This window comes from Saccostrea echinata, unplaced genomic scaffold (assembly GCF_033153115.1).
Source record: "Saccostrea echinata isolate AGI-Se365-2 ecotype Australia unplaced genomic scaffold, CSIRO_AGI_Sech_v1 ptg000002l, whole genome shotgun sequence".
In the NCBI taxonomy this organism is placed as follows: domain Eukaryota; kingdom Metazoa; phylum Mollusca; class Bivalvia; order Ostreida; family Ostreidae; genus Saccostrea; species Saccostrea echinata.
Window position 1 is genome coordinate 7,379,796 of NW_026889751.1, and position 14,079 is coordinate 7,393,874.

General features: G+C 32.0%; 1 protein-coding gene across 3 annotated transcripts; it reads left to right on the plus strand.

Moving 5' to 3' along the window:
• The first annotated feature begins 790 nt into the window (after window positions 1-790).
• Window positions 791-13,679, plus strand: LOC133199730 (uncharacterized). 3 transcript variants are annotated; one of them, XR_009722828.1, is made up of 6 exons: window positions 791-982; window positions 2,489-2,527; window positions 4,111-4,155; window positions 8,278-8,415; window positions 12,227-12,442; window positions 12,568-13,679. XR_009722828.1 is itself a non-coding variant. In XM_061335598.1 (5 exons), the coding sequence occupies exons 1-5, from the start codon at window positions 968-970 to the stop codon at window positions 12,383-12,385; spliced, it is 396 nt and encodes a 131-aa protein (XP_061191582.1). In that variant the 5' UTR covers window positions 791-967; the 3' UTR covers window positions 12,386-13,679. The 3 variants fall into 3 exon arrangements, 2 of the variants coding, with proteins under 2 accessions (XP_061191582.1, XP_061191586.1); XM_061335598.1 differs by having other exon boundaries at window positions 12,227-13,679; XM_061335602.1 differs by lacking the exon at window positions 2,489-2,527 and having other exon boundaries at window positions 792-982; window positions 12,227-13,679.
• The last annotated feature ends 400 nt before the right edge of the window (window positions 13,680-14,079 follow it).

The following is a 14,079-nucleotide window of genomic DNA, read 5'->3' on the forward strand; positions in this document are numbered from 1 at the left end:
CACACGGCGGGTGTGACCAGTCGGCAGGGGATGCTCACTCCTCCATGGCACCTGATCCCACCTCTGATGTTTGGAGGTCCGTGTTTGCTCTGCTCCTATTTTGTATTGTTTAATAGACTTTTGAGCTTGAATACTGTTCGTTATCTCCATAATTTATGTTTCATTTATCATAGTTTGCGTTGAACATTATTACATTTCGCGTTGTAACAAGGTAAATAACGACATAAAAGAAGTTCTACCCTCGCTACACTAAATGTATATATGAATGATAATTTATATATAGCATTTTAATTTGCAAGAAGGAAAGTAATCGCTTTGTTTACTATATATAAAAGGATACATATCTTGCATGCATAACCAATTCTCTTTCAAGCATTTTGTAAAAATAAATTGAAATTTATAAGTTTCAAGTTAAAGGCTATCAATTATGAAGTCTTTTTTTGTAGTCAGCCATAAGGTAAACAAAACACCTGCTTTTTGTATTTCTTATCAGGAAGACTGATATATGTACAGAATAACGACGGAAGATAATACATGTACCTTGTACAAATACAAAGAACAAGCCCTTTTACCTTTTAATTAAGGTAAAAGGGCTTTATACTAGTTTTATTTATTTACTATTAAACATTTTACCTAAACCAGAATGAATACTTTTAAATCAATGAAAGTTTTCGTTTAGATCATTTAATATGTAAATAAATTTATTGATGAAAAAAAAGTCAGTGCGACATTTAATGCGGAAGGACAATCAGATAACATATTCATACCAAGTCGCAGCTATAGTGGAAGACAGTCAACCGTATCCACACATACGACTCAGATCTGGAGCCCCACTCCAAGATGCAGTGATCTGTCACGTGAGGAAATTGATCGTATCGTCTGTTCACTACAAAGAGTTCCCGTCGGGGTCGGGAGAGGAAGTATTGGGCCCCGGAATGCGGGAGACCAGTGAAAAAAAATCCAGAATATGGCTTTACACAAGGTAAGTATGATTTGTTTATGTCGTCTTTACATTTCTCATAATCGATAAGTGATCCAAAATATCTGTGTCGGAGTAACTTCCCTTAGATAGCACGAACTAAGTAGGCCAAAATGTATGTGTCTCATCGTTCAACTTGAAAAATACTAAAGTTCATCGCTCTCTTTTTTGGTTAGTTTAAGGCCTAGGGCAAATTTCATCAACATTCCATTCATTGGTAGCTAATCAGTCATAAGCCATTGTCCATTTGAAGTCTATTTCAGATAAGAAAGGGAATTCTATGTTATGCATATCACTTTCACATTTATAGCACCAGTTAACATTTTTCCTCAGTTTTCTTTTCATTGCTTTTTTCCCTATATTCTAAGAGGGAAATTCGTTTAATTTTGGTAAATTTCTGTAATATTTATGTACATGTAATACTGTAATGCCGTTGCGATATCGTGACATTTGCATTGCATGATAGCTGTATTAATAATACAACAACGTTATATTGGAGAATACAATTATTATAGATTTTTGCAAACAGATGTGCGTTTGCAATAGTCAAGGAATCGATTGGAAAGTGAAAACAATTAGTATTTACGGCATTGGAGCAATTGTCGTGTTTTAAGATCCGTTAAGATAGAATTGTAAACGTGTATTTGATCGGTTAATACGACATGTACTTTTTACATATTTAAACAAAGGCCATCTTGGTTTTTACATGTATATCTTTTAAAGACGTTGATAATGTTTTTATAGGGCTTGATCGCTGAACGTAAAAACACTAACGCCGTATAAAGCATTGATTTTAATTTCTACTTGCCATGGTGAAGATTTGCGAGACATATGTTGCCGTAAGCAAGGTTTTTTTTTTTTTTTTTTTTTTTTAATCGTTTATTTGAACTTGTATCAGTTTGCCATCTCTAAGCGATCGATGCACGTTAGATATAAATTACAATCCTTTTTTATTGGAAAAGAAATATAAATATATGAAAACTGCGCAAACGGCTTAAAAGATATTATATATTATACTTTCATGTACATTAGTTTAATATGATTCGCCGAGAAACATTTGATAGAAAAATATATTACCCTCTGAATGATGAAACCACTTCCTCCAGCGTGATAAAGCGTAAAGCAAAAGTCAAAATTGCGTGAAGATGGGTGATTCTCAAAAAAAAAAAAAATAGTTGACTGCAAATTTGTGCGGGCACCGTTCACTGTTATATCTAGTTGCATAAAACATTCAGTTTAATGTAATAAATATCGCATGTAGTTGAGGGTATTAAACATTGAAAATTTTCATCCTCGACACCATTGCCAACCTCGGCGTCTCGGTGATAATATTCAGTGTTGCCCTCAACTATACATACAATATCTTTATAATATCTTGCGTTTCTGTAATACATATTACCATTTTTAAATTTAAAAAAAACTCTTTTTTAAGACTAATTTATAATACTGTGGGAATGTATCAGAGTTATCTCGCATGCTACATACTTTATGGTCATTTTCTGTTTACAGACAAAATCGGAAGATGAAATCGAGATGATAGAAATACAGGTAACATAGACTTCTCTTAATTAATCCAACACACCAACCTTGTCCTCGATTATATTATTATTATAATGGATAAAAATTAATGCATTAATTAAATGTCCTGAAAACATAGTTCAGATGTTGTATATTCATCCGTGATTGTCTGTGAGCTTGTATGCAAGATATATCAAACCGCTGATACGGGGTTTAGTAAATGATTCAGAAAAGTTTTTCGGATAGAACCAGTTACGGTTAATTTGATGAAATACATTGCCCATAATGACTCCAAAATATCGAACTTTCTCTTGATATACGTTGGAAAATTGATGTATTATCAATGAATTATTATACACATAGTTACAGTTTTAACCTTTTGAATTAAAAATAAACATCAAGATATAACGATTGCCACGGAATATATATTTCTGTAGTTATTGTAAGATGTTAATATATTTGACAGTGACCTTTAAAATTGTAAGATAATATTACAGCTTATTGTAGAGAAACTGAAAAATTGCCCTCCGTTTATCTTTCCAGATCTTCAATAACAGGAAGAGTACCGTTTGTTGTTGTTGTTGTTGTTTTAAGCCATGGCTCTTTAACCAGAATGTTGCTGGCTAAAACATTTCGTATTGTGAAATTAAAGCACTGACAAATAAAGCATGCCCCCCCCCCCTTTTTTTTTTTTTGCTTAAAAGAGAGTCATATAAATTCTGTTTTATTTTAATATCCAACCTTTCAAAAAGATCAGCAGTATATATACTATCAGAGCGTATTAAAACATATTAAAATCAACTAAAGACAGACTTGAAAATTCATGCACGTTACGCACGAATGAATGGGTGTCAGGTTTAGGGGTTAGATGGATCAAGTCGAAGATATTGATTGATTGATTGATTGATTGTTATTGTTTAACGCCGAGTCGGCAATATTTCAGCCATATTGGCGGTTCGAAGATATTGAAATGAAAAGTTAAATTCCACTACATAACATCCGGTTTTTGATTGATTATTTTACCCTGATCACTTTTAAGAAGTGCACGTGGATCCAGGATTTTAGAATTTAAGGGGATGCCAAACGTTTGATAAAATTAAATGACAGCAGAAGCTTACAGTTCTTGGTGTTCAAATAAGTATAATAGCATAAAGTTGATCATGACTCTCTCTTAAGGTGAAATATCCCTCTGCTCTAAATTTCACTAATTTTTTTCTTAATCCGCCCATTGGGTTAATTACAAAATAAAATTCAAATGTACATGTCTGCATCCACCATAATATGATTACACGTATAGCGATTAATATCGTATCTTAGTGTCTTGCTATGCTGTTAAGCATCATTTTCAAAATTGTTCAAGGTATATATGCCCCCCTCCCCCCCCCCCCCCCCGAACCATGCTTCTGTAAGTATCATACGAAGGTGAAGGGAAGATTTTTTTTATAAAACATTTTTCTGAATTTGCAATAAGTCGAATTTAAGTGTGCTGTCGAAACGTATCCTTTTATATCATTGTTCATTAACACAAAGAGCACAAAATAAGTCACAAATGATATGTTATTATTGTTTTGAATTCATGTGTGCTTGATTCATAACTATTAAAATCTTTGCAGACTAAAGATACAGATGAAGGATTTGAGATCATTGAAATCCACAAGGTAAATTTTCTTCAAAAAGTCATTTGAGGTTTAATGACCCTCTGATAAGTGATAAGAGAAATTCAAGCATCTCTAACAGGGATAATTAACTGACTCTAATTCATTCATAAAATTATAAAGTTAAACGACCAATTCTGTCAAATTTTTCACCCGCAAGTAAGATACAATTGTGTGAATTTTGAATATCAATTGCATTTGGAAAATCTTTAGTATTGATTTTTTATGCAGAAATATAACACTATGGTTTTATGTCTCCTAACTTATATAAGACTCAAGATCATGCTCTAATAGAAAACATTTTAAACCGAGGCAGGCCATTGACAAATAAGTTGATGTTACAGGGATTTCAACAACCTAGTTTAAAGCATCATTTCATTAATTCCATGGTCATTATAATGACCTTGTTAGTGACTGACATATTTCATACCAAATTGTAAGGCTTTTGTTTTTATACTAAATTGACTACGGATTATACGGTCTACTTGATCAATACATAGGGCTTACGGTGGATGTGACCGGTCGAGAGGGGATGCTTTTTCCTCTTAGGCACATGATCCCAACTCGGGAACGTCCAAGGTCGTGGTTTATGCCCTGTTCATAGATTTGTTTTGTTTGTATTTCTTTTTTTGAATCGATTACTGTTCATTATCTTAACTCATTTCATTATTATATGAGTGAACAGATGATAAACATTAAAGTCAGTTGAGCAGCCATAAAAGTATATTTGAAAAATAGCCTTCGTGCTGGCTAATTTTAACAATAGTGCGCACCCATTGTGTTAGAAATTTTATTATGAATTACTATATTGTTTGAATTATTGAATGTAGAGAAAAACATAACCATCTTCAATTTTTTAGATAGTTTACAATGTAGGAAACAAAAAACCTCAGAATTATCAAGATACACTTTAAAGGGGGGGGGGGGGCGATAAGGCCAGAAAAAACAAAGTCAATTACTAATTTTCAGCCACTTAGATAGCACGAAAGAAACCCTTAAATGATCTCTCAATGTTTGAGAAACCGGTAATGAGTAGAAGGCAATGTGCATAATACATACAGTTATGATAATAGAATGGGCAGCTGTCATCCAATAAGAGTAATTTCCCGGGTAATCACGAAAACAATAAACAGCAGATCTTAAAGGATTGATTGTCCATAACAAAGTAGGCATGGTAACTCAGTTTGTTACCAACAATGGCAGCTGGTCAGAATTTCGTTAACATTTCAAAAACAAAAAAAGTTACTAGGATGAAACATATGTTAATATATTTTCAAATAAATTTAAAATATGAAATTTTTTTAAAAAATAATTTTGAGTTACCAAAGATTTGTTCTGAGTTTCAGATTGGTCGACCGGTCACAGTAGCCTAGTGGTAGGGGTTCGAGAAGCCCTTCGATTCTCGTTCGCTCTTTCGCCGCGCCTCTTTAGTTTGGGAAGTAAATAGGGGTATAGTTCTGTAAATGTCAGTTATAATTTTACTTTAGACCTGAATAGAATCCATTTCCATAAAAATAATGATGTTAAATAGAATAATTTGTACTATCTCATTTTGCAATTGAAAATTGGTTCTTCGTCTATATGATATGTTATGCATTTAAAAAATCTGTTTACAGTCAATATCCTATTTCAATTTTCTTCCGTGATTATTATTTAGACTTCTGCTCTGTCATGCCGAATATCGACTAAATATTTTTCACTTAGTTACTAAAAAAAATAAATAAAAATATACTACTGAATAGTAATTATGAGTTCAAATTCAAAAATTGAGAGATTTTTATTCATTTTCAACTTGTCTATTGGTGCTTAAGATTGTACCATCATCTGAAGTGGATCAAATTATCATATATACATGTAATTAGGAATAGAGATGTGTGCGTACTTTGATATTTTTTTTTATGTCTACCTTGATCTAATGTGTATTTATTTCATGATTGGATTTGTTGTTTGCACAAAATTGTATAAATAATATTTATGGCAAGCTTTAAATGTTTTGATATTAAATAGAGTTTAACTGTTTTCAAATTGCGGAACAATAATTAGCCAATTTATGCACTGTTCACACGGAAAGTTAAATTCGAATTAAACGTTAGTTACTGCGAATTAATTCTGTGAACGTTAAGCGAAGCTAATTCGAATTAAATTCTGACGTACGCATAATGACAAAATTATGTCACATGCCACATGCCGGTGATCAGATGTAGGCACCTATGCTATTTCTGAGTAAAAACATAGAAAACAAGATGTGCTTGTAAAACACTGATGCCCCCGTATGGCAGCTTATGGTGAAGGTTAAAGTTTCTCAAATTCAAATCAAAATCCAAGGTCAAGAGATCAAAATGTTGTTACCCAAAGAGAGGACTTGTATCAATGGATATACTAGTACCTGGTAAATATGAGAGCCCAAGCACCTACCATTCAACAGTTGGTCAAGGTTAATGTTTTCTAAAAGTGGGTCAAACTCCAAGTTCAAGGTCAAAGGGTTAAAATTAATGGTATGCAGTGGAAGACATTGTAATAAGAAATACACATATAAAATATAAAAGCCCTAGCACCAACTGTTCAGAAGTTCTGGTCAAGGTTAAAGTTTTCAAAATAACGTCAAATTCCAAGGTCAGAAGGTCAAAATTGTTGGTACGCAAAGAAAGGTCTTGTTACAAGGAATATACCTGTGGAATTTGAAAGCCTTAGTGCTAACTGTTCAACAGTTAATGCCAAGGTTAAAGTTTTTTAATAGTGGGTCAAACTCTAAGGTCAAGGTCAAAAGACAAAAACAATTTCACTCATGGAAAAGTCTAGTCACAATGAATATACAAGTGGAATATGAAAGCCCTAGCACTAACCGTTCAAAAGTTATGGCCAAGGTTAAAGTTGGGTAAATTTTTGCAAAAGTGGTTCAAACTCCAAGGTCAAGGTCAAGATATCAAATATGTTGGCACCCAATGGAAGGTCTTGTCACAAAGAATATACATGTGAAATACGAAAGCCGTAGCTCAAACCAATCAAAAGTTACGGGCAATGTTAAAGTTTTTGCTGACAAACAGACGGACGTACATGGCAAAAACTATATACCCCCGAATATTCAATTAAGTAGTCATAAATATGGTAATCTCCAAGAATGTGTACAGAAACTTTGACATTATTCAAATGGATCTGCTCTGCATCAGGTGACGTGATTTGCAAATGACATCATAATAGCCTTACTGAATAACCTGTCTAGAAATCTTTCTTTTTTTTTTTTGAAAAAATTGCGCATTAGTCTACTTTGCACTAACTGCCTTGTGAATGCAATTTAATTTTAGTATGTTTTGTGTTGTCTTATTTGTGTTTACATACACATGTACATGACTTGTTTGATTATCCTGTCATTTATTTTACTAAATAAATGACCTCTTCTATTCCTCTACTGAATGTTATGTGTTGTCTTTAATTAGGAGGTTATGTTTAATCAGGTACCCATAAAACAGGTTTATAATAATAAAACATTTATGGGTATTGATTCTTGCTATTTTGTTTTTGGCACCTTTTCTTTAAATAGAAAAGTCGTATGTGTCCTTTGCGCATGCGCAGTTTCTAGCGTCAGTCGCCATTTTTATTAATTTACAGAGGAATTCCCCAAGAAAATAAGTAACCATCACCCACCCCACCTCCATCATTTTTTGAACATTTTTTGTGTAAACAATTTATCCAATAAAATGTAACCTTGATTGTATTAGTATTATGGCGGTTGTGCCCCATCTTTCAATCACATTCTGTATATTATGTAAGAATATTGAGCCTACTTCAGAGAAATACTTTTATTATGTACATCATATTTCTGATAAATATTACATAATTGTTTGATAACTATGTTTAGTATGTTTTGCTTTGTCATAATTGTTTGAGGACTATGTTTAGTATGTTTTGCGCTGTCTTATTTGTGTTTACATATACATGACTTGTTTGATTATCCTGTCATTAATTACCTCTTCTATTCCTCTACTGAATGTTATGTGTTGTCTTTGAAAAGGAGATTATGTTTAATCAGGTACCCATAAATATATATATATATATATATATATATATATATATATATATATATATATATATATATATATATATATATATATATATTCTTTTTTACAGCCAAAGTCTCCGAAGATACATGTCACAAGAACCAAAAACAACAACGAATCCAGCCATAATGATAATATCGAACTCTTGCATGAAAGAAAAGACAAGTTATCGAATTTGGCAGCTTCCACTGAAAATCTGGCAAATCAGGTACAAATAGATATTTTGATTTTAGAATTTTCCCTATAGAAAGCATTCCAAGGCTTATACCTAGGTTTAATGACTAGTTTTAGTTCCTTGAGCTTACAACGCTCATGTAGAAGAGTTAGTGGTTTAATGAACAAAAAATGAAAAGTTTATATACCTTTAGAATTATACTTGTATATATATACATGTATTTACATTTGCAAATGTTTTCCCTTAAGTAACACTATTTGAACAAATCATTTTTACACCTGTGTAAAAACAGATTCGTCATGTGACCATAAATTGATTGTCCTAAACGAGCTACTTAATTTCATAGTGACGTCATAAGTGATCGACGCGCTCAGCACATTCAATTTATACCGTTGAGGTTTTAAAAAATAAATCAATTTATGGGTTTAAAACCCTAGGACCCAATTATTTGTAATAAATCAGTCACAAATGTAAATATAAGTAATAAGGTATCATTTTAAACTTTTATCGGGATGTAAATTTGGGTTGGTCATGTGATCAAATCCCATGAAGCTCTTCGGGCTCTATGGTAGAGTTGATCACGTATTTACATCCCGATAAATTTTTTTTTTCTCAAATAAAGTTGATATGGACACAAATCCAAACTTGGACACAAATCCAAACTTAATAACAGAATTTGCTTACAACGCTCATGTAGGAGTGTTAGTGACATAGTGATAAAAAAATATAGATTTTATATTTTGATTTAAATTCTAGGTATGTTAAGTAGATATAGAGACAGATCGAAACTTAACAGAATTCTCTTTTCTTACAAAACAACCAATCTTATAATTTTGCATTAGGATTTCTCCTGCTTACGTGATCTACGTCATCTAACGATCTCAGACATTATAATACATATAATCAAGTTCAGATTTCTTTATATGAACAAAAAATATATTACAACTTTTGAGATATTTTCAACTTTAAATTTAAGTATGGATTGGCTAAAAGCATTTCTTACCTCAGACTATTTTTCTTTTGGTGATGAATAATCACAAAGGAAACCTGTAGTTTGAAAGAGTACAGCCAGGTAATTGCCACACAGTTATTTGGGAAATAAATCGCTGGTTTTCTATCAAAAGTGTCAGGTGTACAAAAGGTCCTTTATATACATTTATATTGTCTTCTCAAATTCAAGCTGTATTATTATTATATTGATTCTGGAATTAGAAATGGTTTGCAGTTCAACAAAAGGACAGACAAGAGATTGGATCGAATGAGATTCAGTTTGTCGTCACTGCAAGGTTAAAGTCCTTTTTGTCTGTTAATCTTTTTTTCTTTTTATTTTGAGAATTAGGAATAGAAATTGTATACGATAAAGCATCTTTTGTACCTTTACATATGAACGAGGGTTGTCCCAGAAATACGCGAACATTTTCACTATACTATAAAGTTAAAAATTGGTATACATCATGATCAACACTTTTTGAATATTGCATAAAAATTTCAATGAAATATCACTATAATTAACATTTCCCTCTCTGGTAAACGAATCTTACAACTCAATTGTCAGCGCAACACTGACGACGTCAAAACGTATAGCTAGTGGCGTTGGTGAATTTGTTCTGGAAATGTGCTTTTGATAAAATTCGTTTAAGCATAAATTCGGCACTGTATTTACTTTTCTTTCATTTACCAAGTAATACATTTCAAATACTAGTGTAACCAAAACATTGCGTAATTAATTCTTTTAATAGACAATTTCTCAATCCCGATAATAAACCTAAAAGTTCGCATTGTTTAACGACGGCCTTCAATTAGGCCTATAACGTCCAGGTTGATTAATCTTAGAATGTTTTAATCTTTTTCAACTCTTATGAAATGCTCATCAGCAATCTGACTGTGTATTGATAATATTTGAAATTGTTCCCTGAGCCCTGAGTAATTGTTCAGAATATACAGAGAGGGTGAACACTTTTCACAAATGGAAAGATACCCTTTTTATTCTTACATATTTATTAGTTTACGCCCTCCTCCTTTTGAAAAGTTTTACACAAGGCATACTCGGATAAGATATTATTGACACTAAGGCTAGGATGGAGTTACTTAGTACAACAAAACAGTATTATAACTCTAACCGGAATATCAATCTTATAATATTCATGACCTCGGGAGAAAGGTTGAGCCACAGTAGGTATCAATGTTTTACAGAGAAATGTAAGGAAAAAATCTAGCCGGCAACAGCAGTAACATATGATTAATTATTGTATTAAAATGCAAGCATCCTGATAACTCGAAGATTCAAGTTTGTTGAAATCATGGCTCCCAGGGGTCGCATGTGGCCACAGCAGAGGATCAGTTTTATTTAAGCATTCTTTGAATATCCTTTTCTTAACATTAGCTTGTCCACGGTGAGTCATATTATTATGCAAGCATCAAGCTAATTCAAGTTTGTTCAAATCATGACCCCCGGGGATAGGTTGGACTACTATAGGGATCAAAGATTTATATGGATTTAGATAAGGAAAAAAGTCTTTAAAATCTCTTTTCAAGAACAACTCGGCAATGTTTAATAATTGAAATACATTATATGTATACATTATAATTCAGACAGCAGGAATTTAAGTTTGTCCAAATCATAGCCCCAAAAGGGGATCAGGGTTCAACATGGAAAAAAATAGGAGAATAGAAAATCTTTTCAGAATAGCAGGGCCACACTTAATCAAATTGTTATTCTATGCTAATATTCTTAATAGCGTGGATTCATTATCTTTTCATATTATGGGTTATAAGGATCGGGTTAGGCTACAAAGATAGGGGATAAATTTTTACATCAATTTTAATATATGTGAACTCAGAGTACTATAAATCATTACGCTTGAGATTGGAAAGGGGCCATAATATGGGTTCATTTTTTTCCCTTGGGAATAAAAGAGGAAAAGAAATCATTTTCAAAATCGTCCCCATAAGAACGGCAGGGTCAAGGTGACTCCGTTGCCCATGAGATTGTTTTGTTGTGTTTGTATTGTTGTGTTTGTTTTGTTTGTATAATTTTGTTTGGAATAACGATTAGAACAATACGCTAACATGTTTCACTAGCATACCGCAATCCAAGTTATCCAAATTGTGAATTTTTAAAACGTATTTTATTGGCGTTAATAATGTAAAAGTTGAAAAAAAAACGAAAAGTTATGAAATTCATAAATCCAGTAAACAAACCAAATCGTGAACAGTGCAAAAACACGAACCACTATGTTTTATTAAAAAGATGCAGTTCGTAAAAAGGAAAACGTGACGAAGAAGAGTAGTATTGGCATTGGTTTTTTTTCTTTTCAAAAATATTATTTAAATGTGTTTAAGATAGAATGTTTTTAAAAAGCCATATAAAGTGTTATATCAACTACCTGGGCTGATATAACATAAAATATGAATTGTAGTATGTTGTATTTTATTTAGCGTAAATTTGTCATATATTTGTGAATATATTTGCATTTTTAAGTCAACTAAAAGTGTACATGTACATGCAAGGTGCATGTATATGACATGTTTTAGAAAGAAAAATTAAACCAATTTGAGATCCTTTTAACACTTGTAAAATCATTAAATTTTAGTACATATATCGTATTACATGAATATAACAAAAAATTATAATTTTGATATGTACTTTTGAAGCCATTCTCGCTTTCCTATGTAATATGGGTTATCGACGCGGACTATTCTTTAATATCGTGTATTATGAGTTGAACCAAATTGCACAGAGTATGGAATCTGTATTTATTAAGTATATGATAAGTAATAGTTATTATTTCTTACTCATAATGAATACTGAACAATTACTAATAATTCTTGTTTCAAATTCCAGACGCAGCAATACCGAGATAATATGAAGGCAGTTAATAAGGCTCTGGCTGGACGCTATAGACTCTCTAACCGTCGTCTGACCATTGCTATAATAGTTATTACCGTGCTGGTAGTGATTGCAGTAGTGATAGCTATAATTGTACTCACCAAAAGATCCTAGCATAAAGACCATCTTGTCACCTTGGCCTGTCCTTGCCTTCTTATGTGAACATGAGAAGTATGAATATGGTCATAATACATTTTTCTCAAATTTTATCTGTTTTCAATACATTCCGAAAAGAAATGTCCAATTAATTCTACATAGGTTTCTTTTTTGTCGATATTTCTTAATTACATCTGTAGGTTGAATGTTTGAGGCAAAGATAGAGAGAACATATGTCTGTTAGTCACCCGTCTACACAGTTGAGACGATTTTTTTGTTAATCTGATTGTCCGTCTGTATATCATAAAGTGGGTTTGTCTAACGGTTTCGTAATGTTATCAAAAAAATTTAAGATGGTTTCGATCAAAATTGGTACAAAGATGCACATCCTCCTCATATGTAAATTATAGAGATAGTAATAAATTATAGAGAGAGTGAATTGTCCTTTCATGAACATTATCCTTGCCATTTTTAAAGCGTATTTATCACCCTTTCTGCATTTCTTATTATACACAATGGCAGTTAGTAGATTATAAAGATTATAAAGATACCAGTTGTACATCATTTGCAAGGATAGACATGTGGAAAAATAATTCTTCGTCTATATGTCTCTCTGCATGTATACATTTTTGAAATGATGTCAGATATTTTTATTACATTTATACCTTTGTAAGAATAAATATTTTAGTCCCTCTGACAGCATTTTGGAAGATATACACATTGGTCTTGAAACAACTTTTGTCTCATATGTTTAATATTTCCCTTTGAGTTATTAATTATTAAGGTTATTACTGACTAACTCGGTAAATGTGTACCTTTCTAGTTATATAAAAATTATGACAACATTTTTGAAAATGCCATCTCTTAAAAATGCAAACTATTTTCCACGCTTCACTTTTTTTAAAAGTATTTATCTTTATTGAAACTGGTTTGGGGTCAACTGGGGATTATAGCTCTTGCCCTCTTTTCCTCCTCTTAGATGAAAATACTTAACGTAGATTATTATGCTTCTTTTCATTCTAGATTTAAATGTTTAAAATTGTTCTTCCGAAAATGTATAAATGTTTGAATCATTTGTTTTACCATGTTTAGTTCGTTTTCGAATATTATTAAATACTTGTCTAACAAGGTATGTATACATGTGTCAATGAAACTATTCAACACAATTATTGTACAATTAAGCAAGTTATATGTTGGGTTGCTTTTAATACCCTCTTGATTTTAAAATGCTTTTGTAATATTTTAGCTTTATAAAAATGACCTCATTTTGAGTTAGTGCAATATGAACCATTTTTGCATATTTATATTAAATTTTGACGATTAAATATTATGCATGAAAGATGTTTTGTATTTACGAAAAGAATGCTGAGACAGCGTCCAATTTAAAAGGACAGTGTGAAAAGGAGAGAATTGTGTCCAATTAGGAAGTCATTATGTCTGGAACTTCTGTTTCTCTTTGAGTTGAAGTCTTTTTGTAAGTATGTTCCTGTTCATTTTTAAAATAACAAGATATGTTTATGAAACGCTGATGCCCTCGTATGGCAGCTTATGGCGAAGTTTAAAGTTTCTCAAATGCAAGCCAAACTCCAGGTCAAGAGATAAAAAAAAATATTGGTACCCACAGAAAGGTTTTGTCTCGAGGAATATTCCTGTGAAATTTGAAAGCCCTAGCATCAGCTGTTTAAAAGTTATAGCGAAGGTTAAAGTTTTTT

Bases quoted from the DNA above. Each gene is read 5' to 3' on its own strand.
- LOC133199730 (XM_061335598.1), top strand. The intron at 2,528-4,110 runs GTAACATAGACT...AAATCTTTGCAG, and splicing joins TCGAGATGATAGAAATACAG to ACTAAAGATACAGATGAAGG. The intron at 4,156-8,277 runs GTAAATTTTCTT...TCTTTTTTACAG, and splicing joins AGATCATTGAAATCCACAAG to CCAAAGTCTCCGAAGATACA.